The sequence below is a fragment of the Carassius auratus genome, chromosome 7 (assembly GCF_003368295.1).
Source record: "Carassius auratus strain Wakin chromosome 7, ASM336829v1, whole genome shotgun sequence".
NCBI lineage: Eukaryota > Metazoa > Chordata > Actinopteri > Cypriniformes > Cyprinidae > Carassius > Carassius auratus.
In genome coordinates, this window is record NC_039249.1 from 22,434,639 (window position 1) to 22,461,995 (window position 27,357).

Sequence of the window (27,357 nt, forward strand, 5' to 3'; positions counted from 1 at the left end):
GATGAGACTGCTTGCTTAGTACAAGAGGCTGTGCCTCTTTCCCAAACGCAGCGGGAGCTCTCTTTTATACAGCATAGCTTTAGGTTCATCTGATACAGCTGAAATGACGAATGCAGCGTGAACTGCAGGAGATGCACAAATATTTCTTGAAAAGCATTTTTTTTTCTCATGAATAGCAAAGGGGTTGGATACTGTGTGGCATAGAAAACCTATCATTTCTTTAATTGTGATGGATGAGTGGCCAAAGTCAACAGTGAAAACATGGGAAAATACGAAATTATACTGTCGTTGTGATAATCTGTTTTATAGTAGGAGAATTTCAATTTATCCATGAATGTCTTCAGATGAACTTTGTGTTTGAATACCTGTATTACAGCAAATGCAATAACGTGCCATTAAAACATTCCATACATCATGTTTAATAAAGAACTGATTTGTTCATTGGTCTGGTCATACAGAACAGAAATGAAGGGCAAAGAGTACTTAGAGAGTATTCACGATGCACAGGTAGTATGTAATGGAAGGAAAATGGCTTTAACCCAACCGAACCCAGTCTAGAAATGTATTTTTAAATAAATGATAATGTTTGCCTAATCGGGTGGAGTGGAAGGAATAACCTTCCCTGTGACTGAATGGACCCCTTTGAGGCTGTTTGTGATGCCCTGACCTGTTTCTCCCATGTCGCCTAGAGAACCTTGTTATAGAGCATGAAGCTTAAAGCCTTCTGCCATCTTCTGGTGGATCTGAAGCATGACATCTTCTCTGGTAGATTTGTGACGTCTACAAATGGCAGAATAAAGCATTTATCTTTGAAAAACAGCACTACACATTCAAATTTACAAATGATTTATTTCCCGTGCATCGACTAAATATTAAATGCATCTCAAATCTTTTCATAATTAGACTACTGTTTCTTAAAATATCTTCTGAAATAATATTATGTAATATTTAAAGACAAATCTATTACTAGCCCCGTGACATGGTATTCATGTGGCAGCATATCCAATGCTTTTGACCTAAAGAAGAAAATGTGAAGCTACAGATCTAAGAGCCTCTCGTTCCATCATAACATTTACTGAAGCCAGTTCTTTCAGGGTTTTATGAGATTAGAAGACTAATCGTGTAGTCTCGCACACATTTTATTTTCTGACAAAGTACATAGTGAATGTCTTCTTCAGTTTATGCCTCGTGTCAGGAAAAGCACAAATATTTAACATGTTTATTAATGTTGTTAAAGACAATGTGTTTTACAAAAGATAACAATACTCAATATTTGCACAATTGTACAATTCCATTCAAATTTGGTTGACACAAATACAATTGAGTTATAAAATATAATAAAGTGTAGAGCAACTGCAGTGCAAACAGGTCAATTGATTTGAGCAGCTCTACCGTTCTTATTTGAAACCTTTATAGCGAGAACTGAGAAATATCCTGAAGGATAATAGTTTTCAATTCATTTCTAATTTACAGCACAGTTTCTGACAGACCCATATATCAAGATTATTTCTAAAAAATAAAATACTGTAGACAGCTCTTGTGATCTTACCCCCAAAAAGAAAAGAAAAGTTGACCTTTTTCCATTACAGATCAGTGCTGTACATGTGCTAGAAGGCATACAGTTTGAATCAAGGAATAACAGAAAAAGATTTTGTGTATTTTGTTGTCGATTAGGAGATGCAATTTGAAATACAAGAATGGTCAGTGGTTATGACACTTTCAGATTTAGTAACAAACTAGAATCAGTCTAATTTTTCCTTACAGGTTAACCGTTCTTCAGATTTTGTAATATTCTCTGACACTCTGATATTAGTGTCTTTCAGCCGTTGAACACAAAAGAAGATATTTAGACGAATGCTGGTAACCTAACTGTGGATGGTAGCCATTGACTTCCATAGTATGGAAACAAATACTATGAAAGTCAATGGCTACTCACAACTGTTACCAGCATTCTTCACAGTATCCTTTTGGGTGAGATCAACTGAGCTTTTCAAACTACATCAAAATAGTGACATTGATCAAATAAAATACAAAGCATTACAGATGAGGCTAATGCATACTGAAACATCACCTACAAGCAGCAGAAACACTTCAGGTGAAACCAGTGCAGAGAGAGGCAGAGTCTGCTAATCATCACAGCCCAGCAGCTCCATGCGTACAGTTATCCGCTCATGCCACTCCCAGGGCAGAAACCGCACAAATCGAGCAAAGAACGGAGGCTCAAACAAATTCTTTTTGTGAGTGTTGTTGTCTATGTTGCCTTGGAAAATCTGCAGGAAAAAAACAAAACAAAAAAACATTTCAATTAGTCAGATGAAATGACTAACTGAATGTTAGACCTATGTGCTTTGAGGCCTTTGTTATATACAAATAACTAAAGCTGAGCTAGTAGCTTGATAATTCTCTAATGTCCTCCGAGCATCCAGATTCCAATGTGTAGAGCTTCATACAAAGTTCCTACAGAGAGATTTACTGTACCCAGTAAACAAAACCATGTAATATTGCACCCTACACCCAAAACCAAACACTAAGAATTAAGCCATTTCCAGTGGAATTTTTTTTATTTAAAGAAATTAATTTTATTCAGCAAGGATACTTTCAGTTGATCCTTGCCCACTGTTACAAAAATATATATTTGTAACATGTTCACAATTACATATATATATGTATATATATATATATATATATATATATATATATGTAATTGTGAAGTTTTGAAGGCGGTTTTCAAATTGATGATAATAAGCATATTAAAAAAAAAATTTTAAGCATCACATGACACTGAAAACTGCTAAAAATTCAGCTTTGCGATCCCGAGAATAAATCATATTTTCAAATATAATGAAATATAGAAGTTATTTTAAAATGGAATAAAATTACATCAAATATTTTTTTACAGTTTTTACTGTTTCTATGTTTGATTAGCCTTGGCAAGCACTAGATACTCAAAAACATGAAAACAATCTTTCTTACAATCTTACTTACTGACCCCAAGCTTTTGAACAGTAGTGTATATTTAAAATAAAGATGTTGTCATTGCTTTTACCTTATCTGTTCTCGTTACTTGATCCTTCACAATGCTCCAAGATTGTCCGTCATCACTATAGGCAATCTTGAAGGCTGAAACAAACTGCACAACTCCAAAGTCTTTTGCTCCCTGAGTGATGATGCCTGTGATTCTTTTAGGTTTCTCCAAATCCAGCTGTAACATGAGAAAACACAATAAAACATAAGAGACAAACATGTAGTCCACAATTACCAACATAATTGACATCAAAGCTAAAAAATAGTACTGCAGAAGTTAAAGAGTTATTGTCTTTAGATAGATCTATGCATGTCATTATATGATGGGTTTATAGCATAACTGAATTATTATGATTACAAGGACTATTTTTTGACACTTTTCAGCCTCACCTGGAGCCACTCTGAGCGGTTGTTGTTTGCTGCCGCCCAAGCGTTAGTCTTGCCTTGTTTGTCCAGTCGAGCATAGAAGGGATACCAGGTAAAGGCATCTATACCCCATGTGGAGAAGCTGCTAGAAGCTGTAAGCTGCACATCAGAGATGAGACGGGACTTCATGCCCAGCGGATCGGTGCAACCAATTGTGCTGGAGTGCACTGTCATGTTAGGGAAAATGAGAGTGCTGAATGGCTAATGGGTAAAAATAAATAAATAAATATAATGATTTATAGTTAATTCAACTGACATTACCGTTAAGTTCACAACCAACAAGTTCCATCCGGAGAGTACACGCTTTACGGCACACCACAGGAATGATGCGAATATACTGGGCCACAATGGGTGGGTCAAACATGTTTGTTTTAGCTCCATCATTATCTGTATTTCCCACAAAAACCTGAAAAAAAGAGAGTCATAAGGATAAATGAGAAAGATTTTAAAGGTATGGTTCACTCAAAAATTTACATTTTGTCATTAATTACTCCCCCGCATGTCGTTCCAAACCTGTAAGATCTTTGTTCATCTTCAGAACACAAATTTAGATATTTTGATGAAATCCGAGAATCTTCTGTCCCTCCATAGGCAACTGACACATTCAGGACTCAGGAAGTTAGTAAGGACATCATTAAAATAGTCCATCTGACATCAATCGTTCAACCTTAATTTTTTGAAGCTACAAGACTAATGTTTTTGTGCAAAGAAAACAAAATAATGACTTTATTCAACAATTTCTTCCCTTCCATGTCAGTCTTCAACGCATGTTGATGAGAGTACCACCAAAATGTATTAATGTAGCTTCATAAAATTAAGGTTTAATCACATGTCACATAGACTATTTTAATGATGTCCTTACTACCTTTCTGGGCCTTGAAAGTGTTAGTTGTATTGCTGTCTATGCAAGGTCAGAAAGCTCTTGGATTTCATCAAAAATATCTTAATTTTTGTGCCAAAGGACTTGCGGGTTCAAACGTCATGAGGGTGACAGAATGTAAAATTTTGACTGAAATATCCCCCCCAAAATTAAAAAAGAATACAAGATTTGTAATGTTTCTTACTTTGTCTCTTCTCTGGCCATCTGCTCTGTACACTGTGTATGATTTGCCATCAAAGCTGGATGCAACCTTGAAAGCCTTAACAAACTCAGCTGTCCCCATGCGGCTGGCTCCTTGTGTTATGATTCCAGTGAGGCGCATCTTCTTCTGCATGTTAACCTAAGATGAGAAAATCAAGGACAGGAAGCGTTAAAACAAAAAGAAACTGAATCACTTTGTCCTATTTTGTATCTCTTTTGCATGAATTTTCTATGAGAATAGGAAAGTTCACACAATGAATATAACAATAACGGCACAGAGGAATGATAGGAATAACTTTCAGAACATTGATAGCCAATCCAAGCCAGTGTTAAAGAGCTTAGCATTTAAAGCATCAGATGACATAACTGTAGCACACGCTTAGAATAAACAGAGAATTATCATTCTTTGGTATGGCTCTGGACCTAAAGCCATTGAAATAGTTATCTTTACTGTTATTTTTCTTGATGGAATGGGCCTTAAAAACATTTATTTACTTTGCAATCACATGATGCATACAGGATAGCATTACACGGAGTGATTACTTTGAATAAAATCATAAAATTACAATAAAAACATCTTTGTTAAATATTTTTTCTGGTATGGTGCACCAGCAATGGCCTTTAAAAAGCATCCACATCATTAACATGGATGTTCTAAACATTTAAAAAAACTTGCAGTCAACAGTCTCTTGTATATATGTTACGTTTAAATTATGTGGCACCTGAATTGATATAAATTTAGTGAATATGGATGCAACACTGCAGCCTTTATAGAGCATTATATATTTATGTTTTTTGTATTATCCTTTATAAAATATTTATAAAATTAAAAAAGTAAATTTTGAAATAAAATTTTCATCATCAAGTCTATTAGTTTCTCTTTCAGTTCAGTGCACTTTTGCCATTATCAAAAGTTCCAATTGTCACAATTCTCTTATAGTTAAGATTTTATGCAAGAAAAACATTAGTTTGGTAAATGGGCTTATTGGCAAACCTCAATCCAGGGGTTTTTGTCTTGGGGTGCAGAGCTCCAGGCATTGACAAGGCCCTGATTGTTGAGGCGTGCGAGCTCCGGTCCCCAGTGCTGCAGCCCTAGAATGCCAGAGTGTACAGAGGAAGCCGAGATCTGGGACTCTATGATTCCACCTTCCTCCATCCCCAACAGAGATGTACAACCTGCGCCATAATATAGTGTGAGCACCAATTAATAGGGCATTTAGTCTACATTATATTGTCTTGTAGTTGTCCGGCTTACTGCTACTTGGTTTATTATAGTCATTAACCCTCTCAGGCTCAAATTAAGTTTTAGTAACTTAGTAACTTTAGTAACCTTTAGTTTAAATATGTATCTGGAGTAATAAGGTTTTTAGTTACTTTACTGTTGCAAATCTGCAACGCCTGCCTTGAGAGGGTTAAGCAGCCGTACCTCTGACTCTGGATTTGGATCAAAACACTCAGAACTGAGGGTCAACCTTATGGCATTCAAAACTTAAATTAAACACTGCCGCCAGGAAATCATTGGCTGTATATAAAAACTCACGTAGTTGGCATTGCTTCCCAACATATGGAGAAGGGCAGTGGCAGGTGTAGTCCCCATCCAGATCACGACACAGGCCTCCATTCTTACAAGGCTGGTTTGCACAGTCATTCACATCTGTGTAAGAACACCAAAAATAATACAGTAAGTATACAGTAATTTGGAAATGTTGTAATGGGATGCTTCTCTGCAGAGGAAGGGAACTGTCATGTAACTGCAGCTGAAGTATGTATAATTATAAGTGTGGCAACTGAGGTGTGGGGTGGCACAATGCTCAGTCTGTATGCTCACACAGGTGGCTGCAGGATCTCTAATTTTCCTCAAAGGGGACAGAGAGTTCTGTGTGGAGCACAAGGTGGGATGGGGTGGTCTGCATTGCCAGTAAACTGTTGCAAACTGCGACTACAGCACGTCTACTGAAACTAAACACTTTACAGGATGTTTGTTTTTACAATTTTCTTAAAGGGATAGTTCACCCAAAAATGAAAATTAGATGTTTATCTGCTTGCCCCCAGGGCATCCAAGATGTAGGTGACTTTGTTTCTTCAGTCGAACACAAACTGAGATATTTAACTCAAACCGTTGCAGTCTGTCAGTCATATTATGCAGGTGGATTGGAATCATGGCTAAAACAAACAACAACAACAACAACAACAACAAAACATAAATAAAACCAAATTAAACCCTGCAGCTCGTGATGATAAATTGACGTGTAAAGACACAAAACAATCTGTCTGTGCAAGAGACTAAAGAGTATTTATATTGTTTATGTTTTATGGCGAATCGCAGACTTATACCGCCACCTATCTCTCAAATGAACCACTGTCACTCTCAACTGAGATAGTAGATAGAGTGTCAGTGGTCCATTTGATAGATTGATGATGGTAATGCACTTATAAGTCTGCGATCCGCTGTAAAGCAAGAAGAAGAAGATGCCGGCTGTATCGAGGATGCGCAGTACAGTTCAGACATTTCAGCCATTTTAGTGCATTAAAGTTAAAGTAACAATATAAATATTTTTCAGTTTCTTGCGCAGACCGATCGTTTTGTGTCTTTAGACATCAATGCATCACCACGAGCCGCAGGGTTTAATTTGGTTTTGTTTGTGTTTTTTTGTTTTTGTTTTATTGTATGTTTAAGTCGTGATAACCATCCACTTGCATTATACGACTAACAGACTGCAATGATTTGAGTTAAATATCTAATTTTGTGTTCTACTGAAGAAACAAATGGCGCTTTACCACTGCATGGTACAGCACGGTACAGCTCGGTACAGTTCACTTTTGGGAAGTTTTCCAATGGGTACAGTACCGGGTACTTTTTTTAGTACCACCTCGGTTGAGGTTCCAAGTGAACTGTAGCGTTACCAAAACATAAAGTGAAACTCTGCTGCTCAGGGATTGGCCGAAAAGAATTGTCACTAACTGCGTCACTGCGAAAAAGTTAATTTTGGGAGTTGTGGCAGTAGAGGCAGAGCAACTATAAGGACATGTGTATAATGTCAACAAATGTAGCATTGGTAATCAGGATGCTTCTTTATAAAAAAAATAAATAAATAAAAACATTTGAACTTGGTATATTTTATTCAGTGGGCTGCTTTTTACCTTGTTTGGTTTTGGAAAATTATTACAAAAGTAACAGCCTAGCTGATACATGCAGAAACATAACACTGTGTTTCTTATTTTTTTGTTCAACCGTAGTAGAAAAGAAAACACAATACTCATGCCCAGTTTTGCTCCTAAACTGTTAAGCGGATTGAAAAACATGAAAAACATTATTCGGCTCAATGTCTGCATACACATAGATTGAATCAATCTAGGTCAGATGTGCTGCTGAAGAAGGTGTCCTGAGAACTCAACTTTTTTATTGTGAGTTATGACATTTTTGCATATTCTGACTCAAATACTAAGAGTCTCAAGAACAGGGATTTAATAAAAAAAAATTAATTCAAACAAACCTGTTCAATAACAAATGAGATTTAGTTTGTGTCAATAGCTTTTCAACCTTTAACGTTTAAGTTTGGCCAGGACATTAGATGGAAATGTTTTAGGACCTCCTTAATCTCCAAAAGCTGGTCTGTCCTGTTCTTCTTAAGCATAAAACCTCTTTGGCTTGATTAAGTCTTGACTAATTGTACTGAGGCTGTCTGTCTGGAATGTTCCTGGCTGCATTTGAGGGCCTTTCAGTGCCAGTGCTATTCTAATATTTGTAAAATCACTATCTTCCATCCCTTTGATGCATGAATTATTAAATACCAAAGTAATTTTTTTTTTTTAATGTTTGTTTTTAATTCAAATCAAGAATAATACATATTTCCCAATGTCCTTTTTAGTTTGACAAAATTATGTTTTATGCATTGGCCCACTGTCTGCAATTTAGAATTAGAAAAGTTCAGGGGTGTGTGTTGAATCACCACTTTCATCAGCCGTTTTGAATTTGTCATAAATAAAAACCACAATGCCATATCGCAATTACCATAATTACTAGATGACACCCCGGACATTCTACTCAGAGCTGTCTTCATTCTCGGACTATGAATTATACATTTCTATGGCAATACTGTAAACTACAATGACAACACAAGTAACAAGTCGTTATGCAAATACCTTATTTATAAACTTATAGTGGGTTAAGCATCATTTAACTCTGTGCTAACTACATTTAATTGTATTGTACTTCCATTCAAATATTAACAACAGAAATATTATGAAGTATCACTACTTCACACATTTACTGTTGATGCCTCTGCTATTTTTGAACATTTCCACATGATGTTGCCATGGCCGGTTTTAACGCATGTCAGAATCTCTTCGAGTATGGATCCTTTGAAATAATCTGAACGGTTAAAATGGCTTTAACAGATGTGTCCACTGTCGAGGACCTCAGGCAGAAGAGAGTTAAATCATACATGGAAAGGAACTTGTGTGGACTGGAAATTTTTAACAAAGGCTATTTAAAACTCACTATGGTTACAGCTCTCTTTAACCACCGCTGACTGCTCAACATCCTGGGTGTGTCTGGTGTTTACATCAGTGCCACTGCATATCCAGTATATTTGTAAGCATGAGATCAATGAAACAATGTGGAAAAAATTAAACAGCACACAATAACTAAAATCTGGTCTCTCCTCTGTGGGCCTGCAGTCACAAGAAGATTTGTCATAAAGGAGAAAGGTTTTAACATGAATTAACCATCAAATGCATCATAGGGACTCCACGTATTTCATAATTGGGCACAAATGAGTCTCAATCATTTTGTAAGTTGTTGGTTTTAATAAAATGGGACAAAGAACTTGTTCAATTTTGTTCAAACTGAAGTTTTCTTTTTTATACTATTATCCCTCTAAACCCTTTGGCTGGTCCAATGGAGTGATCGTCACATTGTTTTAATTAGCGCAACAGATGTCTTGTAAATCTGAAATAAGTGGTACAAAACTTACTGATATGGCAGTGTGCACCTTCAAACCCAGGTTGGCATTTGCACACATACTCGTTAAAGACATCTCCTCTTCTGGCGTTAGAGATCACCTCACATGTGCCATCGTTTTTACATGGGTTTGGATTACAAGGACCTACAATGAAAAACAGTTAAACGTTTTGATGCAAGTATCAAAAATTGACAAAAACATAGGATAGAAAAAGAAAAGACCTCCAGATCAAGATCACTTCCATACAGTAGGTGCTAGAAAGTGCTAAGCAGAATCAAACAAAAGAAAGATCACCCTCATATTGGCAAAACTTTGCTTAAAAGGTTTCCATTTACGGGTATTTTATTATTTTTATTTTTTTGCAGTGCTGAGTAATATATTTAATCACAGAAATATCTGTTTATATTAAGTAGAATCCTGCTCAAAATGACAAAAAAAAAAATTTTTGTTCACTGCTGTGTTATGCACTCTCACGAATCATCTCATTATAACAAAGTGTTAACGTGGAGAGAGTTTCATAAATTACAATGGAACTCTTTGTGAGATCACAGTGCACTAAGAGGAGTGTCAGCGTTTTAGTGATTATAAAGGGAGCACAGTTTGCACACTTTCTAGATTATATATAATCCATTTAGAATTTGAATTAAAGTTTTGTTTTTCATGCTGCCGAAAGGACTAATGGCCACATACACACTGCAAGATTCAAGGAGTGACATCCACATATAAATACAGGATTTAGTTGCACTGAGTGACATAGTGCTATCATAATATATGCACATTAAGGCTAGAACACCCTCACTATTTTCAGAAGCACCCTCAGTGATTTGATTCTGGAAGCCTATTTGAGGATTTGAATTGTTCTTCCAAGACAGCAATGAGATTCCCACATCTCATATTTTTAATCTAAAGAAAGGAGCCATATGATGTGTCTACTTGTTTCAGAAAAAAAAAATCTTAACAAGGTTTAAAACTGTGTTGCCAAAACACCAAAATCTACAATCGAAAATCAGAACACAAATCCCAAATTTAAAGCATTTTCCCAATGTCTATGCTGGAGACAAAGTTGATAATCAAATGAAACAACTGAGAACCTCATTAAGTAAGCTATGAAAGTGCAACCTCTGAGCAGTAAGGCTTTCCACGGGGAACAACAGGGTGATCCATATAAACCTAATCTGAAATTCAAATGAGCATTAAACCAGGAAAATTCAGACAAACAACATTTCTGACCCTTCTCAGTGGCATTGCACGTATCTCCAGCAAATCCTTCGGCACAGATGCAGATGAAGGGATCTTCTCCAATGCCAGTCACACACGTCCCTCCATTATGACACAGGTTCACCTTGCAGTAATCTCCTATAGAGACACACATAAGCAGGAATGAATGGAATTACAAAGATTAGACTGGAATTAGATCTTATTTTATAATTCGGCAACAGATGGAGTGGTCCTGCATATTAAGCTTTGAGAGATACAAAGGAGTAAAAAGGGGGAAAAAAACGCTTTTCACACTTCTCAACAGGATCAGGAGAGTACAAAAGATAAGAGATGTGAGCAGCATAGCCAATGCACATGGTTAACTTTCAAAAGCAGATGTATACTTTTCAAGGGTAGGAAAGGTTCTATTATATTTCCAGATAAGAGAACATGAAAAAGAGCTTATATTGTGTTATCAGTATGTGTATGAGTGCAGCAAAAAAAATAAATATCCAAAGCAATCAGATGAATGGCAAATAATAACACAAACCATCCATATAATTAAATGCTGCTCATGCTTTGTTTGGGAAGCATCAGCATTCATTGCGCTTCATTCTGGCTGACCAACATGACAGAAATGTATGGACATAAAATGCTCTTAGGCACACGTTTCTAAGATGAGTGAAACGTTACACAACGTGCTTCCTGAAAAGCCGGGAGATTTGTGCCATGTTTACCCTCTGAGCTCATTAAGATTAGACTGTAGAGGTTAAGATGGGGTTCTTTGACTATGCTTGAGCAATAAATGAAAGGCAATTTCCTATACAACAGATTTACTTTCCAGACTTTTGTAACTGTGAATTATACTACGATCCAGTGCAAATCTCTTTCTACCTCCCTGCAGTGGATTTTATTTGTTCTGTCCTCACAATGGACTGGACATCTCATTCGGACGGTTAACACTTTTTGAGATCCACCCTATATTAAATCCATCTGCATTCCAACATGATAATATAATTATTTGGATAGAATAAATAAGACACAATAAACAAGACAAATAAAGAGAAATCATACTACATAAGTGTTAAAAAAAAGTACTACCAGTATATAAATTTAACAATACAAAAGCCTTTTGTAAAAGATGGTCTAGACAATGTATATATATATATATATATATATATATATATATATATATATATATATATATATATATATATATATATATATATATATATATAACACATAAAAAGATGTACATACTTTTGTCAAAATAAACAAGTCAAGAGTTCGAACTATTTTCATGAAGCAGTGACACTCAATACTTTTTTAGAAGGGTCACCGGTAAAAAACTCTTAGAATCTAAGATGTTACTCACCATTCACAGAAAAAATGCTGCAAATGACCAAACTGACAAAAACAGTTCTCCAGGACCGAGTGAGCCCCCAGGTCTTCATATTGGTACCCTACTGTCTGTTTGTGAAGTCCTTGCGTTTTCTTACCGCTGGGACTCCTGACGTCATCCTCAAACGTGGACTTGAGCAGCACAGGGCGCGCGCACTGTTCACGTGCACGGCTGTTTCAAGATCTGTTGTAGTTTATGAGGTGTATCAACGACTCTGTACAAATGACAGCCTGCGTTGTATTATAAAATTATTAAAATAACAGTATTGAGTGTAGACGTGTTTTCCCTATGTTGCGTTGAACTGAAAAGTATATCTGCTCGACACTGCGAGTTTTTTTGTTTGTTTGTTATTTTTTTGGTGTAATCAATTTCAATTACATTAAAAAACTTCGAATATCAGCCAGTTCAGTAATCTTATTATCCCTTATTGAAAGTCAAAAGTAAACACCCTATGGGGGTGTTGTAAAATAGCTTTGTTTTTGTGGTCCTTGTCTCTCTTCGTAAAGAAATTTATATAGCAAGTCCACTCAGCCTTCACTCCAGTGTCGGGCATGCAGTGAAGCACGTGATACTTCTGTGGGCTCCAATTGGTTAACGTTACTTCGGTATTTCTCAACAGATCTTAGATGATGAAGGTCAAACCCTAATCTCTAATAATAAAAATCCAAGGTATCTGATACAAATTTTAAAATTAAATAAACCAATTTACACGCAATGTAAAAAAATGTATACCATTTTAGTTACTACAGCGGTTTAGCCATATACTTACTGCAGAGTGGACGGGCTATATTGTCTAGCGCTCTGTTGTTAAAAGAAACAGACGGGGGGAAATCTAGCAAGATAAACGTTGCTATCCTGACCTGGAATCATCGTGCCATTTAATCGATTGCGTGACCGATTGTACAATTAATTTGATAAAGTTCACAGGTCTGACCAGGAGAATAAATAATTAAAAGACGGTAAGTCTGGCATGTGGCAGTTTATAAATTCGTCATCACGAACGTAAATAACAGTCCACCGGGTTCACGTCACCCATAGCTCACTAAGTAAACAATCAAATGTTGATAACAAATCTAGGTCTTCAGATGTTTGTATTCAGTAGACCCAGATTCAAAACTGTTTTCGAGTCCTTTGACGTTACGATTATTGTATCTTCGCCTGTATTAAATCACGTGTTTTAGTTGTGTTTGATAGATAACGTTATATAACGTTAGAGGAAACGGCGGCTGCATTATCATCAGGTCTGTATGCATCGCTATGTGCAATTAACGTTACATCTGCAACTTTCTAGATAAATAGTTATTTGTTTTTAAAAGCTCTGTAAGATCGAAATATTGTGTAATATGCCGGTGTGATTTTGAAAATGAACTTTAATGGGTCAATCAGTGTGAACTCTTCAGCAATTTTCGGTTTAGAAATATTAATGACTTTATTATAGCTCAGAAACTGAGTATTGTGCTTGCTTGTCAAATATAAAGGCAAGCAAGTAATCAAGGGTTGGTTAGTCATTGGGTGGTCATTTACCAACAGCTAAAAAGCAGGTTAGAGCATATATAACAATTTTTGTTAACCGCAAGATGACAGCACGCTACAGTCATTTGTACTTTGAGCTAGTCACCTCTTGTGTCTTGTATTAAAGAATGTTGTTTTTTCACAGAGTTATTAGCGGTGATCCAGGATGGCAGAAGCTCATCAGGCTGTGGCCTTTCAGTTCACCGTTGGCCCTGATGGCATTGACCTCCAGCTCAGTCATGAGGCTCTTCGGCAGGTCTACCTCTCTGGAGTTCACTCCTGGAAGAATAAATTCATTCGCTTTAAGGTACTAGGATTTTGTTTCTTACATTTACTGTGGGAGTGTTATCCACCTTTTCAAGATTAATTGTAGAGTTAATTACATTTCTCATTGTGCCCACAGAATGGGATTTTGAATGGTGTTTACCCAGGGAGTGCACCAGGGTTCATGCTGGTGTTGGCGGGGTACTTGGGAAGAGCTCATTATTTAAAAGTGGACCCTTCTTTAGGCCTGCTCTTCAAACTTGGCAGACATGTCCCAGTCAGGTGTGTCTGGTTTATTTATGCTATATGGTATTTCATAATGCAATAAAGTGCATTTGGAATGATGTTTTAAATTACATCAGTTTGTATCAGAGGTTTTTTCTCAAGACTCCTCTGAATATACTATACTACGTTTGTACAGATTTTTGCAGCAGTTTGGATTCGTTGGAGCAAATCTACAGATTCTGGGTAGTCGAAAAGATTTCACAAAAAAAAAAAAAAAGGCATTATATACTCAGTTCAGTATGTCAGCAGTCATCCTGGTAACTTTCACCTTCTCAGTACTATGAATTCTATGGACGCTTGTTTCTGCCACTTATAATAATATAATAACAATATTAATAATAATATAAAAAAATACTTTTCCTCAGAATTGTGAGCTTACATCATTGTAAGTTATAATGTCAGAATTGCGAGATATAAACGTACAGTCATGAGTTATAAAGTCACAATTGTAAGATTGTGTCAGTTGTAAGAAATAAAGTCAGAATTGCGAGATATAAACTCAAAATTGTGTGTTATAAAGTCACAATTGCGATATAAACTCACAGTTGTGAGTTATAATGTGAGAATTGCGAGATCTAAACGTGAAATTCTGAGAAGATTGGTATTCTGAGTTTATTTCTTACAATTCTGACTTTCTTAAATGCAAAAGAAACATGAAAAAACTCTGAATTGCGAGATGTAAAATTGCATTTGCGAAAATGTCATGGCTACCTTTTTATTTGAATTCACTCTCAGAAACAAGCTTCAATCGAATTCAGATATACTACTATTTTCATATCCAGTTGGGGTATATCAAACACGTTTTTAGACAGTATTTTGAGGCAATTTTAGAAGTCATGTTTGGTTGAGTTGCAAGTCTAGTAGTGTGTGATTCTCAGTTATTTACTGTGTGATTATCCTATTCGTGTAGTGTATTCCAGCCTTAATGCTTCTGTTTTTGCAGTAGGTACATGTCTACACAAAAGCAGATGTTAGTTGGGGGTGTCATGGTGGGCACGGGTCTGTGGATTGCCATCATATTCAGCATGAGGACTGTCCTGAAGGGTCTGCTGTCTTGGCACGGCTGGATGTTTGCTCCCCATGGCAAAATGACCTGGCAAATTCGACTATGGCTGGTCTGTATTTGTGATAACTGTTTTCTGGAACAGTTTATGTTCACTAATCCATTCTTGGTTGTTTGTTGTCCTCTGACATTGTAGATGCTAGTCAAGATTTTTTCTGGCATGCAAACACCAATGTTATACAGCTTCCAGAACTCTCTCCCTAATTTACCTGTGCCATCTGTGAAGGACACCGTGAGAAGAGTAAGCTTTTCATCTTTACAACAACCAGATCAAAACTCATTTGAGATGTTTTATTCAGTTATAGAAATGTCAGATCGGTAAGCCAGGAATAGCTGCACTCCATTTAGTTTTTCAATGTGAATTTTGGTCACTTGTTTACAGAGTTAACTTGCTCAGGTGATTATCTACTGATTTTGGAGGTAGGATGCACAGCGTGAATGAAGTGAGTTAACTTACTAAAACATGCACGCTGTTCAGAACAATACTAGAAAGACAAAACTAGCTTGGTTTTGATTTCAACTTTTAAAGCATCAGTTGCTGGCATTCATTAAGAATATGCTTGGATTTAAGTTAATACTTACTTTTTGACAGCGCTGGCCGTGAGACTTTGCTTTATGGGTTGAATTTAAGCTGTTTTTTTTTCTGAAATGTTGGACCTATAGTTTCTTGAGTCAGTTCAACCACTGCTGAGTGACGAGGAACACAGAAGAATGCAGAGTCTTGCACTTGATTTTGAGAAGAACCTTGGACCAAAACTCCAGTGGTACCTCAAGCTGAAGTCTTGGTGGGCCACCAATTATGTAAGTTAAACATTTCTCAACAAATCAATGACCTTTCAATGAGGAACTGCAGCAGGAGTATGCGTTTTGCATTATGTTGTTATATTTTCTCCTTTATGCATCAAAGGGATGGAGACTACTTTTACAAATATTTACAAAAAATAAAAAATATAATAAAATAAATGTATATTATTATAATACATTAATATAATACATTTTCATTGTTACAAATCTATATTATTCAGATAAATGCTGTTCTTTTGAACTTTCTATCTTTAAAGAATCTTGAAAAAAATTATTGTGGCTTCCCCCAAAAATAATAGGGTTAGGGTTAGGGATAGGGTTTGGTCTTGGGTTAGTTGCATGTAATTATGCATAATTTTCTGTTATTACTATAGTAAGTACATGCAACATGTGACGACACTGTAAACAGCAGTTTTCCACTGTACATTATGGGATCCTGGAAATTTACTGTTTAAGAGGAGTGACTCAAGTGACTGTTTTATCCTTTTTACCTATGAGTTTGCGTCACTGTGTGTTTCAGGTCAGTGACTGGTGGGAAGAATATATCTACTTAAGAGGTCGTGGGCCAATCATGGTTAACAGCAACTATTATGTAATGGTAAAGAAACAGTAATTGCCAACTTCATATGCATGTGCAACCATAAGGTGCAGCATCTTACCTAGATATGCAGTTTTATAGTCTGCTAGATCATTTTAGCTGCAGAGTTTGACTAGATCATATTTTTGTTTAGTCTCAATTAGATTATACATGTGTTCTTGGATTCTGAAACCTTTTTCCTTTGAACAGGACTTTCTTTATGCCTTTCCTACACATCTGCAAGCAGCAAGAGCCGGCAACGTCATTCATGCAATCATGCTTTACAGGAGGAAGCTGGACCAGGCTCAAATCAAGCCGGTAAGAAAAGCTACCATATTTCTGCCACATCTTTACTATAAAATAAATAGTTTAATAATTTGTTTTAATCAGATAGTTTTTGTAAGTAAACAGACCGATAAATTAGTCTATTTAGCAGTTTGTCTCATAACAAAGAAGTAAAAAAAAAAAAAAAAGAATGTTACAGCATTAGACTTTAATTGCCCAACATTGTAATAACCTCTGTCCTCTATCACAAATAAATGATTAGCCCCAACTAACCTTAGGTCTGTTACTAAGGAGACTGAAATCTTTAGTTTATTCTGTCAATGTTTCTATTTTTCATGCCTACTGATCATATGGTCAAAATGGTGCAGCTTTTTGCACTAATGAACAGCGTTCCACTCTGTTCTGTTCAGTGGGAGCGGCTGTTTAATACATGCCGCATCCCAGGCCAGGAAACGGGTAAGAATAGCCAGTTTGTGCACCATAGACCAACTTCTGCCTACTCCACTGGTCATGTGTCATCAGTTAATTTTGATTAGCAGTGTATAATAGACATTTTATTGTTTACTGTATGTTCATTGGCAGTTCCATTTGACAGTTTGTTCTTATGCACAATAATGTGATGACTTTATAATGAGCAGTTGGTGATGGGGCTGTGCTGCTTAAAATTCCACTCCATTTATTCCATTTTCTTTCTTTTATTTTACATATTATTATTTTTTGACTAGAACCCCAGTCAATCTTCTTATATCATAATGCTTGCATAATTCTCTTTACAGAGTGTTAAGTAGCGATTTGTGACCCTTTTCTCATCCGCATGTTTATCACCAATTGCTCCTTCCATCTTTTATTTGACCTCTTCCTCTCTGCTTCGCAGCTTATGCTTCAAAACACCATCCCTATGTGCTCGTCCCAATATGAGCGCATGTTCAACACCAGTCGCATCCCAGGCATAGAAACAGGTACTGAACATTGACATAGTCTTTGCGCACAGAATCTGTCTTTGGGTTCTAGTATTTCCAATCCCACTTTCCCACAGTTCAATCTGCAACTGGGAATGATAACTATCTTATGATTGCTGATGGAAAACTCCAAAGGCATGGATTAGTTATTTTGTTGTTGCGCAATATATTAGGTTATAAGTGTAATATTCCATACTACATTTTTAGTTGATGAAAACAAAGCCCCCTTTATTTTAAGGAAATTGTATGTCACAAAACGCTCTCTGAGAAATTCGATAACTGATTTTTTTCTCGTCACAGATCTGCATTCAACTTCATGCATGAGATTTACAAAATTCACATGTTTATTTCATGTTCGTTTATGTTAGCTGCACTGCATTTATTGTACTGCGTTGTAAGTCTAGATTTAATACACCAACCCGTTCCTGCACTGTGGCTTTGGATAGAAGACCATTCTTAGAGGTGATGTGTGTAATTTTTTATTTTAAATTACTTTATCCTGTTCAAGTTTACTGAGCAGAGAGAGACAGTTTCAGTAGTTATTGGGGTGTAATGGTTCGGTAAAAAAAAATCTAACCGTATTGTCCTCCACCCACAATTTGGCACGCACTTGCACCGCGATTCAATTCAATTCAATTCAAGTTTATTAGTATTGCGCTTTTCACAATACAGATTGTTGCAAAGCAGCTTTACAGAGTATTTCGCTTTCTATTATAAATTTTCTGTTATATTTAGTAGTACCTTATAAGTGGTGACTGTCAAGTTGATGTCCATATGACAGAAATGTTCGGCAAAATTCATGCAGTTAGTTAATGTCATGTAAACAGTCAGACACTATTAACTGCAATGATTATATGTTGCGATTAAACTTATAGCAAAGTTTGGTAGTTTTGTATGTTGTCTGAGCGGTTTGCATCATCTTTTCTCAGGTGTTCGGTCATCTCAGGGGTTTGTAAGGGTTGGATCCAGACTGAAGCTTGTGTAATTCCTAGTGGCAGAAACAGGGAAGCAAATAGAGACACAATTAGCATAGCTGCTGTTCCAACCAAGCAAAAGAATCAAAATGTGCATTTGATCAGATGTAACTGAAGTAAAAGATTATGAGATGCTTTATGTGGATGCTTGGCTAAAGAGATGTGTCTTTAATCTACATTTAAACAGGGAGAGTGTGTCTGAATCTCAAACGTTATTATGAAAGCTGTTCCAGAGTTTGGGAGTCAAATGTGAAAAGGCTCTACCTCCTTTAGTGGACTTAGCTATCCTAGGAACTACCAAGAGTCCAGATTTTTTTATTACCTTAGGGAGTGTGATGGATTGTAGCATGGTAGAAGACTAGTTAGTTACACAGGAGCTAAACCATTATGGGTCTTAAAAGTAAGAAATAAAACAACAACAGCGATGAACAAAAAAAATTGGACAATCCCAAATCTCTTTGTTCAATGCGAGTGCAAAACAAGGAAATCACTCACTTCTCTTAATTGAACAGCTTTTGTAACTTTAATAAGGATAAATATTTAATTTATAATTTTAATTTAATAGTTTCTTTTTTTTTTTTATAAGCATGGCACATACCGAGCCGTACCGAAACTAAAACCATGATACAAACCTAACCATGAGTAATTTGAACCGTTACACCCCTTGTAGTTATACAGTATAAGTGATTTGTAGGTGATTTCCCAGGGTGATAAAAGTGTAAACAGTAGGAGCTGTTTAGCTGACAGTGTAAGACGTGTTCTGGAAACTCATTTTCAAATGTTGTATCTAATGATGCAGCAATTACACACTTCAGCTTTAACTTTCACCATAGTTCCTCCCATGATCATTTGCAACCATTTATTCCCATTTATTTTATTGTTTTTCTTGAATAAATGTTTTATGCACTGTTCAGACATTTGGGGTCAGAAAGATTAATGTTTTTGAAAGAAGTCTCTAATGCTCACCCAGACAGCATATATTTGAGTAAAAATATAGTAAAACAGTAATATTGTGTTCTGTGTTATATATATGGTAGTCAACATTTGAAATGAATCAAGAAAGTTTATCAAAGTTGTCCTAAGACAAGAACTCATTTTGGTTTTATATTTAGGACAACTTTGATAAAAGGTTTTTACCCACTTCAAATGTTCACTAATGTATTTCAAAATACATGATTCTTCAGAAATCTTTTAAATATGCTGATTTTTATTCAAGAAACATTATTATTATTATTACCAGTTATAACCCTATATGTGAAAAGAACAGCATTTATTTGAAAAATGAATATTTTGTATAATTAAGAATGTCTTTACTGTCATATTCAGATTAATTTTCAGTTAAATGCATTTAATGAACCTGAATGTTTGAAAGGTATTGTGTGTTTGTGTGCGCGTGCATATACATTCCTTGTAATTTCATTTCATTAGAATGATATGAATGTTTAACTCTCTAATACCCTAATGTAAAAATGTAGAATTCTATATAGTTGCTTGAATGTGACTTGAGATCTTTCTTTCTTTCTTTCTGTCCTCCATTCGACTAAAGACACAGTTCAGCACATGTCTGACAGCAGGCATATTGTGGTGTATCACCGAGGCCGTTACTTTAAAGTATGGATGTTTTATGATGGACGGTTACTGTTGCCGCGGGAGCTAGAGCAGCAGATGGAGAGGATTCTGGCTGACACCTCAGAGCCGCAGCCTGGAGAGGAAACCCTCGCCGCTCTCACTGCAGGGGACAGGTATTCACAACACACCCAACTGCAGGAGTAGCTACCGGTTTCCTGTCATTCATTTGTCTGATCTCTTGCAACCACTGTAAAGTATACGTGGGATGTAAGTCTGAAATTAGGTTATTTTTTCTTTCTCCTTAACTATTATTTGTAATACATTTTTACTGGACAGTCAAAACTATTTTTGAGAGAGTTAAAGCTTGTCTGTATCTGTTTTTCGCAGAGTGCCTTGGGCGTGTGCCCGTGATGCCTACCTCAGACACGGCAAGAACAAGAAGTCTCTGGATACTGTGGAGAAAGCTGCTTTCTTTGTTACACTGGATGACACAGAGCAGCGCTATGATCCAGCAAATCCTGTGGAGTCCCTGGACCGTTACGCTAAATCACTGCTCCATGGGAAGTGTTATGACAGGTAAGGAAGACACCATAGCATGGGTTAAGAGAGACCACCTCCTTCCATGCCCCTTTGAAGTTTCTTGTTACCAGTGCTGGACCTCAGAGTAGCTTTTATACAACATGTACATTTTTAATGGTCAATTTCCCTTAGGTGGTTTGATAAGTCCATAAACTTAATTGTCTTCAAGAATGGAACCATGGGCCTTAATACAGAACATAGCTGGGCTGATGCTCCTATTGTCGGCCACCTCTGGGAGGTACACACGCACACATACACTGCTATTCAGAAGTTTAGGGTCAGTGAGATGTTTATAGATCTTTATTATATACATTTAGGAAGCAATTGATTATATAGATTACATTAAAATAACTGTTATATTAAAATGCATAATAAAATAGAAAACTGTTATTTTAAATCATACTAATATTAAAAATCAACAAATATTGTTGACTGGATAAAAGCAGCTGAGCATAAACCCCCCCCCCCCAAAAAAAAAAACATACCCAATCCCAAACTTCTGTTGTGTACATACATTGGATTTCACTTTTAATTCACCTATATCATTCATAAAATGTTAATCTGCTGCTTATGTAAATTGTGATGGCATTTTTCATAAAGCAAGTGCTCTCGATGGACCCTGTTAAGCTGGGCTACACAGCAGATGGCCACTGTAGAGGAGAACCTCACCCTAATCTTCCTGGACCTCAAAGACTACAGTGGAATATTCCACATGAGGTCAGTGTGATACACTTGGTAGTAAAATGCTGTTAATAGCTCCATCTTTCTCATCTCACTTGAGTAAATATGAAAGGACCAAGACATAGGTTTGTTTGACGTTCTCTCTGTTGTGTTTTTTATCTATTCCAGTGCCAGACTATGATTGCCAACTCTCTGTCTGTGGCTGTGGCTTTGGCTAATGATGTGGACTCGCACATCATCCCCTTCAGTGACTTTGGAAAAGGCCTGATCAAGAAGTGCAAGATCAGTCCTGATGCCTTCATCCAGCTTGCACTGCAGCTGGCTCATTATAGGGTGAACTTTCTTATCACTGTACATCTGAAATGTAGCAGAATAAGCCTGGTTATTGTTCACTTGAAAAGGTGAAATGATGTCAATGTTTTTTTTCACTGTACAGGACAAAGGAAAGTTCTGCTTGACTTATGAGGCATCCATGACCCGTTTATTCAGAGAAGGACGTACAGAAACTGTGCGCTCCTGCACAGTGGAATCCTGTGCTTTTGTCCGTGCCATGATCAGTAACAAAACGGTACCATAACAAAACAATCTATGCAATTCAATATGAACCAGTGCTGTAGTTCTCAAGACTAGACAAGACTGGACTGGACTTCTATTATTATACTATTGTATACTGTAACAATATTAACTTCGTAATCATCGGGAAGAAGGAGGCGGGAACCGGCGCACAATCAAAAATCATTTTAATAATCAAAAATAAATACAAAACGGCGCGTCAGCCCCTCACGGCGACTGACGCACACAAATAAAAACCAAACATAAAATAATGTCCCAGGCCTGGTCCTCTCTCGTCCTTCACGGTCGTCGCTCCAGTTTTATATCCTTCCATCTCCTACGTGGGACTCGATACTGGCGGTGGGGCGCAGGTGCAGCTCATCTTCAATCACTACACCTGGCCTCACTCCTCGTTCCCACGCCTCTCGGCCCCGCCCCACTCGCCACATACCCCCATCGCCCCTCGCAGGCCGGGGGGGTACCCTCGAGACTGCGCTCTACCCCCCCCCATGCCCCCCCCCCTTCCCTCCGGGGGGGACCGCTCACGGGGACCTGCAGGAACCTGGGGGTAGGACAGACGAGGCGAGAGAAAAGGAGATGGAAGGAGGAGCGACAAGGACGAGAGAGGGGTGAGAGGAAAAAGAAATAAAAAATTCCGGTTCCCAGACGCACTGCTGCTCGGCCCTCAACCAGCTGGGTGATCTCCTCCACGGTGCCTGGCGGTGGCACTGGACGGCCCTCGGCGGACGGCACGACACTCCTCCGCCGCCCGATGGACGGCGACGGCTCCTCCGATTTTGGGCAGCGGCAGGAGTCCCCCGTTCCCTGCCCCTCCGGACTCAATCGCGGAGGCAGCAGGCTCCGGCCCCCTGGCGAACGGCGCCGACTCCTCCGCTCCCTCACGGACGGCAGCCGCCCCTCCATATCATGGGCGGCCGGCAGCGAGCTCGCCCGTCCCCGGCAACTCGCTCCAGCCCACCGCCTCGAGCGTCCCTGGCGGCACATACCTCGCCTGCTCGAGGGCACCGCGGATTCACCACAGCGGCGAGGGATCTTCAGCAGCGCGTCCCTCCTTCTCCCGGGCTTCGGCACCACTGTAACAATATTAACTTCCTAATCATCGGGAAGAAGGAGGCGGGAACCGACGCACAATCAAAAATCATTTTAATAATCAAAAATAAAAACCAAACATAAAATAATGTCCCAGGCCTGGTCCTCTCTCGTCGTTCACGGTCGTCACTCCAGTTTTATATCCTTCCATCTCCTACGTGGGACTCGATACTGGCGGTGGGGCACAGGTGTAGCTCACCTGGCCTCACTCCTCGTTCCCACGCCTCTCGGCCCCGCCCCACTCGCCACATATACATCAACAGGAGAAAACAAATCAGTTTTTCAAGAAAATACTTGTTGACTCCTGTTCACTTCTGATCCCTTAAACCTACCCAAATCACCAAACCTGTCCCTAACCTTACCCATATCACACCTTAATAGCAGCAAATGTGTTGTACATAAAAAAAAAAAAAGTTTAATCATTGTATAACATCTGGTAGAATAATTTGTAGATTTTCAAGAGGTTTGTGATAATATAAATAGAACATTGATTGACATTTGTAAGCATGTGAAATGATGATCTGTTAATCATTAGGAAATGTTTAAAAGGTTTAACACTATTATCTCACTTTTCTAGCTATTTGACTATATATGGTCTGTTAAGCATTATGTTAAGCATAGCCTGTGTCTGAATGCTCCTGAAAATATGGTCTTGGTCTCGGACTTAATAAATTCATCAGAAATCTGAGACCAGTCTTGTCCGGTCCCGAGTATTAGAGTTTGTTACGATACCAACACAAATAACACAACAGCTGTATATGTAATTTGCCTTAACTTTATTGCTGTAGCCAGTGATGGGGGTAATGACAAACATGACTTGCGTGATCAAATTACTTTTTTGATGTTACTAGTAAAGTAACATAAGTAAGTAGTAAAGTCTATTTCAAATTAGTAGCACAAGTTACAAATTACTTAGTTTTTCCATTTATTCAGTGACACCTCTCCTGTCCCCATGTTGAGAGAAATTAGGAGTGAGGTGCAGAGGCACTTCCTTTAGCCTGAGTCCTATTTAATTAAATTTTATGTGAAGGGGCCTTTACAGTTACCAGAAAATTTTGGTTTTTTTCTTAAAAAAACAAGCAAGCAAGCTCAGCTCAGGTGACAAATAGTAACGCAAAAGTAACTTAATGTATTACTTTCTAACAAATTAACTCAATTAAAGTTTTTTTTTATGGACTAACACAATATTTTATGGAGTAATACAATATTTTATGGAGTAAACAATATTTGAATGCATTTCTTTTAAAAGTAACTTTCCCCAACACTGTCTGTAGCTACTGCTTTTTATAATTTGACAAATTCAGTTTACCGGTCACTGTTTTTCTGCTGTCGTTATTCAGAATCAGAGTCTTCTGTTTTTGTTTTGTAGAGAGAAGAGAAACTTGGCTTACTAACCCAGGCCGCTGAGAAACACCAGCAGATGTATAGAATGGCAATGACTGGTCAGGGCACTGACCGCCATCTCTTTTGCCTCTACATAGTGTCTAAGTACCTTGGACAGGACTCCCCATTCCTCCAGGAGGTGGGTTTTAGCATTTAAGCGGCTCTGAACATTTAAAATATAAAGGAGTATATTCTGAAAAACCATACCCAATGAGAATTAACTGTGTCCTGGTTGTAATTATTACTGTGATGAGGGACATGTCTGCCTTTGAAGACATGAGTGCATGTGCCTTGCTTAGGAGTAATGTAGATTATTTTCTTAAACAAAATTCCTTGGGATGCAAAATTTTCCTCAGGTGCTGTCAGAGCCTTGGAGACTCTCCACTAGTCAGACTCCTTTGCAGCAGGGGGAGCTGTTTGATCTGGTGAATCACCCAGAGTATGTAACCACTGGAGGAGGCTTTGGACCGGTGAGTCTTCCACAGATTTCAGAATCTGCTCATATTAAAATGCTTTGGTGAAAGGATCAAATGTAACTTTTTTTTCTAACTGTGGTAGGTTGCAGATGATGGTTATGGTGTGGCCTATGTGATTGTCGGTGAAAAACTCATAAATTTCCACATCTCTTCCAAGTATTCCAGTCCAGAGACGGTGAGAGAATACACAAGCAGAGATTCTGTCAAAATACAGAAAATGTTGATCCTTTTTCATTATCAGTGACAGTAGATATGCTTCTTCCACTGGAATGTGATTTTTAGGGTTTCGCCTGAAAATGTCAAAATATTAAGATTCACATAAAATACGCTCAAATGTGCTCAGTAATTTATCTGATAATAAGACATAAATTCTGATGGAAACACATTTACAAAATAATTCCAACAGAAGAAACAAATATGTGACTTTGATTCAGATCATGTGATTGGATAACTGGTCTAAACAGTGGACACATCACATTGCACATTTCAGTATTAAATCATTCTGAAATGCCTGAGCCAAAATATGTAATCAAAATAATTTTCTATAATTACCTCCCAGAACTACACAAATATCAGGCAACTGCCTCTTAACGCAAGATAGAATGACCGCATTTGTACCGTTTCATCTGCACACTTTGAGGCCCATGTAATTATTACTGAGAAAAAAGAGCCATAGCACTTCTTCGGGTGGAACAACTTCATTTTTTATTATTGATACTTTGCGCCAGTTTCCAGTTAAATGATTTGATTACTTGAACACATGAGATGGAAACTGTGATTTAATCTCAAATGTTTTATGTGATATTCCATTCCTTTGAAACAATACATGGCTAGTGTTGTTCTTGAATGCTGATTTCTTTCCTTCTTATCTTTTCTTTTTTCAGGACTCTCATCGCTTTGGAAACAATATCAGGCAAGCAATGCTTGATATGCTGAATCTGTTTCAGCTGGACAAAAAGAACCTAAAGTGATTTGATCGGTGAAAGGATAATGCTTTTAATGACTCACCTTAACTATATATGAGCAGTGTTAAAAGAAGCTTGAATGTGTGTTTTCTTTTTTTTCTTTTTTTGCATGTTTCTGTGAGATGAAGCCTATGAAGGAGAGAAGTAGGTAGGAAGTGTGAAAATCTCATTCTGTCCCTGTATGTGCTGGTGCCTTAACATATGTCTTAACTGAATGGTTCAGTTCAGGTGAAAAATCAAAATCTAAAGTAAAACTGGGTTTCGTTACCAAGTCTGCTTTCACTTTCAGTATATTTTACTGAGACTGAGTTTCATAGATACTTCAATAGATGACATTCTCTTGACAAGATGTCAAGGAGCATTATAATTACTTGGTTGAAGTGCTGAGCTTACAAATCAAGCAATACACAGCTCTCCATTTGTGCTTTCAGTTTGCATTCTGATATTTATGGTTTTAATTCAGTATTAAGTAATGAAGGAAAAGATGAGATTATGCAGATGGAAAGTTTCTGAATTTCCCAAGTGTGCGCTCATGTATTATGGATTCTACTTTTTTCTCTCCAACCTGATGGTTTGATATCATGTTGATTCAGCATTGAAAGGTCAACACATTTTTCTGTGGGATGTGTTAACACTTATCAGAGGATTAATCACATTAAATGGGTCATATGATGCGATTTCAAGTTTCTTTTCTCTTTGGAGTGTTACAAGCTCTTGGTGCATGAAGAAGATTTGTACAGTTGCAAAGGCTAAAGTCTCAAACCCAAAGAGATAATCTTTATAGAAATTAAAGGCTTAATCCACCCTAAAATGAAAATGTTGTCATTAATATGTTACCCCCATGTTGTTTTAGACCCGTAAAAGCTTTGTTCTTCTTCAGAACACAATTTTTGTTATTTTGGATGAAAACCGGGAGGCTTGTGATTGTCTCATAAACTGTCAAGTTACACTGTCAAAGTCCAGAAAAGTATGAAAGACGTTATCAGAATAGTCCATCTTCCATCAGTGGTTCTACCGTTATGGTATGAAGCGACGAGAATACTGTTCGTAAGTGAAGAAAACAAAAATAATGGCTTTAATAACCTAAACATGGCAGCCTTACCTTCTTTCTCTCTAGTCTTTCAGTATCAATCTTAATATAAAATGATAAAATAATATGTGTTCCTGTAGCTCAAATGGTAGCGAGAGTAATGTTGGGGGTTCGAATCCCAGGGAACACATGATA

At 37.4% G+C, this 27,357-nt stretch overlaps 2 protein-coding genes across 7 annotated transcripts; one reads left to right on the forward strand and one right to left on the reverse strand.

Annotated features, from left to right (window-relative positions):
- Positions 1-1,205: 1,205 nt before the first annotated feature.
- On the reverse strand, positions 1,206-12,365 carry mfge8a (milk fat globule EGF and factor V/VIII domain containing a). The gene is made up of 10 exons (XM_026267950.1): positions 12,068-12,365; positions 10,726-10,851; positions 9,508-9,639; positions 6,072-6,185; positions 5,526-5,707; positions 4,515-4,670; positions 3,712-3,856; positions 3,415-3,617; positions 3,047-3,202; positions 1,206-2,270 (listed from the first exon to the last, which is right to left on the reverse strand). The coding sequence occupies exons 1-10, from the start codon at positions 12,144-12,146 to the stop codon at positions 2,127-2,129; spliced, it is 1,437 nt and encodes a 478-aa protein (XP_026123735.1). The 5' UTR covers positions 12,147-12,365; the 3' UTR covers positions 1,206-2,126.
- A 410-nt stretch (positions 12,366-12,775) lies between these two features.
- Positions 12,776-26,815, forward strand: cpt1aa (carnitine palmitoyltransferase 1Aa (liver)). 6 transcript variants are annotated; one of them, XM_026267941.1, is made up of 19 exons: positions 12,777-13,053; positions 13,752-13,913; positions 14,010-14,152; positions 15,102-15,270; positions 15,355-15,459; positions 15,882-16,019; positions 16,543-16,620; positions 16,810-16,917; positions 17,759-17,843; positions 20,364-20,559; positions 20,774-20,962; positions 21,098-21,203; positions 21,566-21,682; positions 21,815-21,979; positions 22,083-22,214; positions 24,678-24,830; positions 25,048-25,161; positions 25,250-25,342; positions 26,052-26,815. In XM_026267941.1, the coding sequence occupies exons 2-19, from the start codon at positions 13,773-13,775 to the stop codon at positions 26,136-26,138; spliced, it is 2,319 nt and encodes a 772-aa protein (XP_026123726.1). In that variant the 5' UTR covers positions 12,777-13,053; positions 13,752-13,772; the 3' UTR covers positions 26,139-26,815. The 6 variants fall into 6 exon arrangements, 5 of the variants coding, with proteins under 5 accessions (XP_026123726.1, XP_026123724.1, XP_026123725.1 ...); XM_026267939.1 differs by having other exon boundaries at positions 12,780-13,053; positions 15,099-15,270; XM_026267940.1 differs by lacking the exon at positions 12,777-13,053 and adding an exon at positions 13,125-13,335 and having other exon boundaries at positions 15,099-15,270.
- The last annotated feature ends 542 nt before the right edge of the window (positions 26,816-27,357 follow it).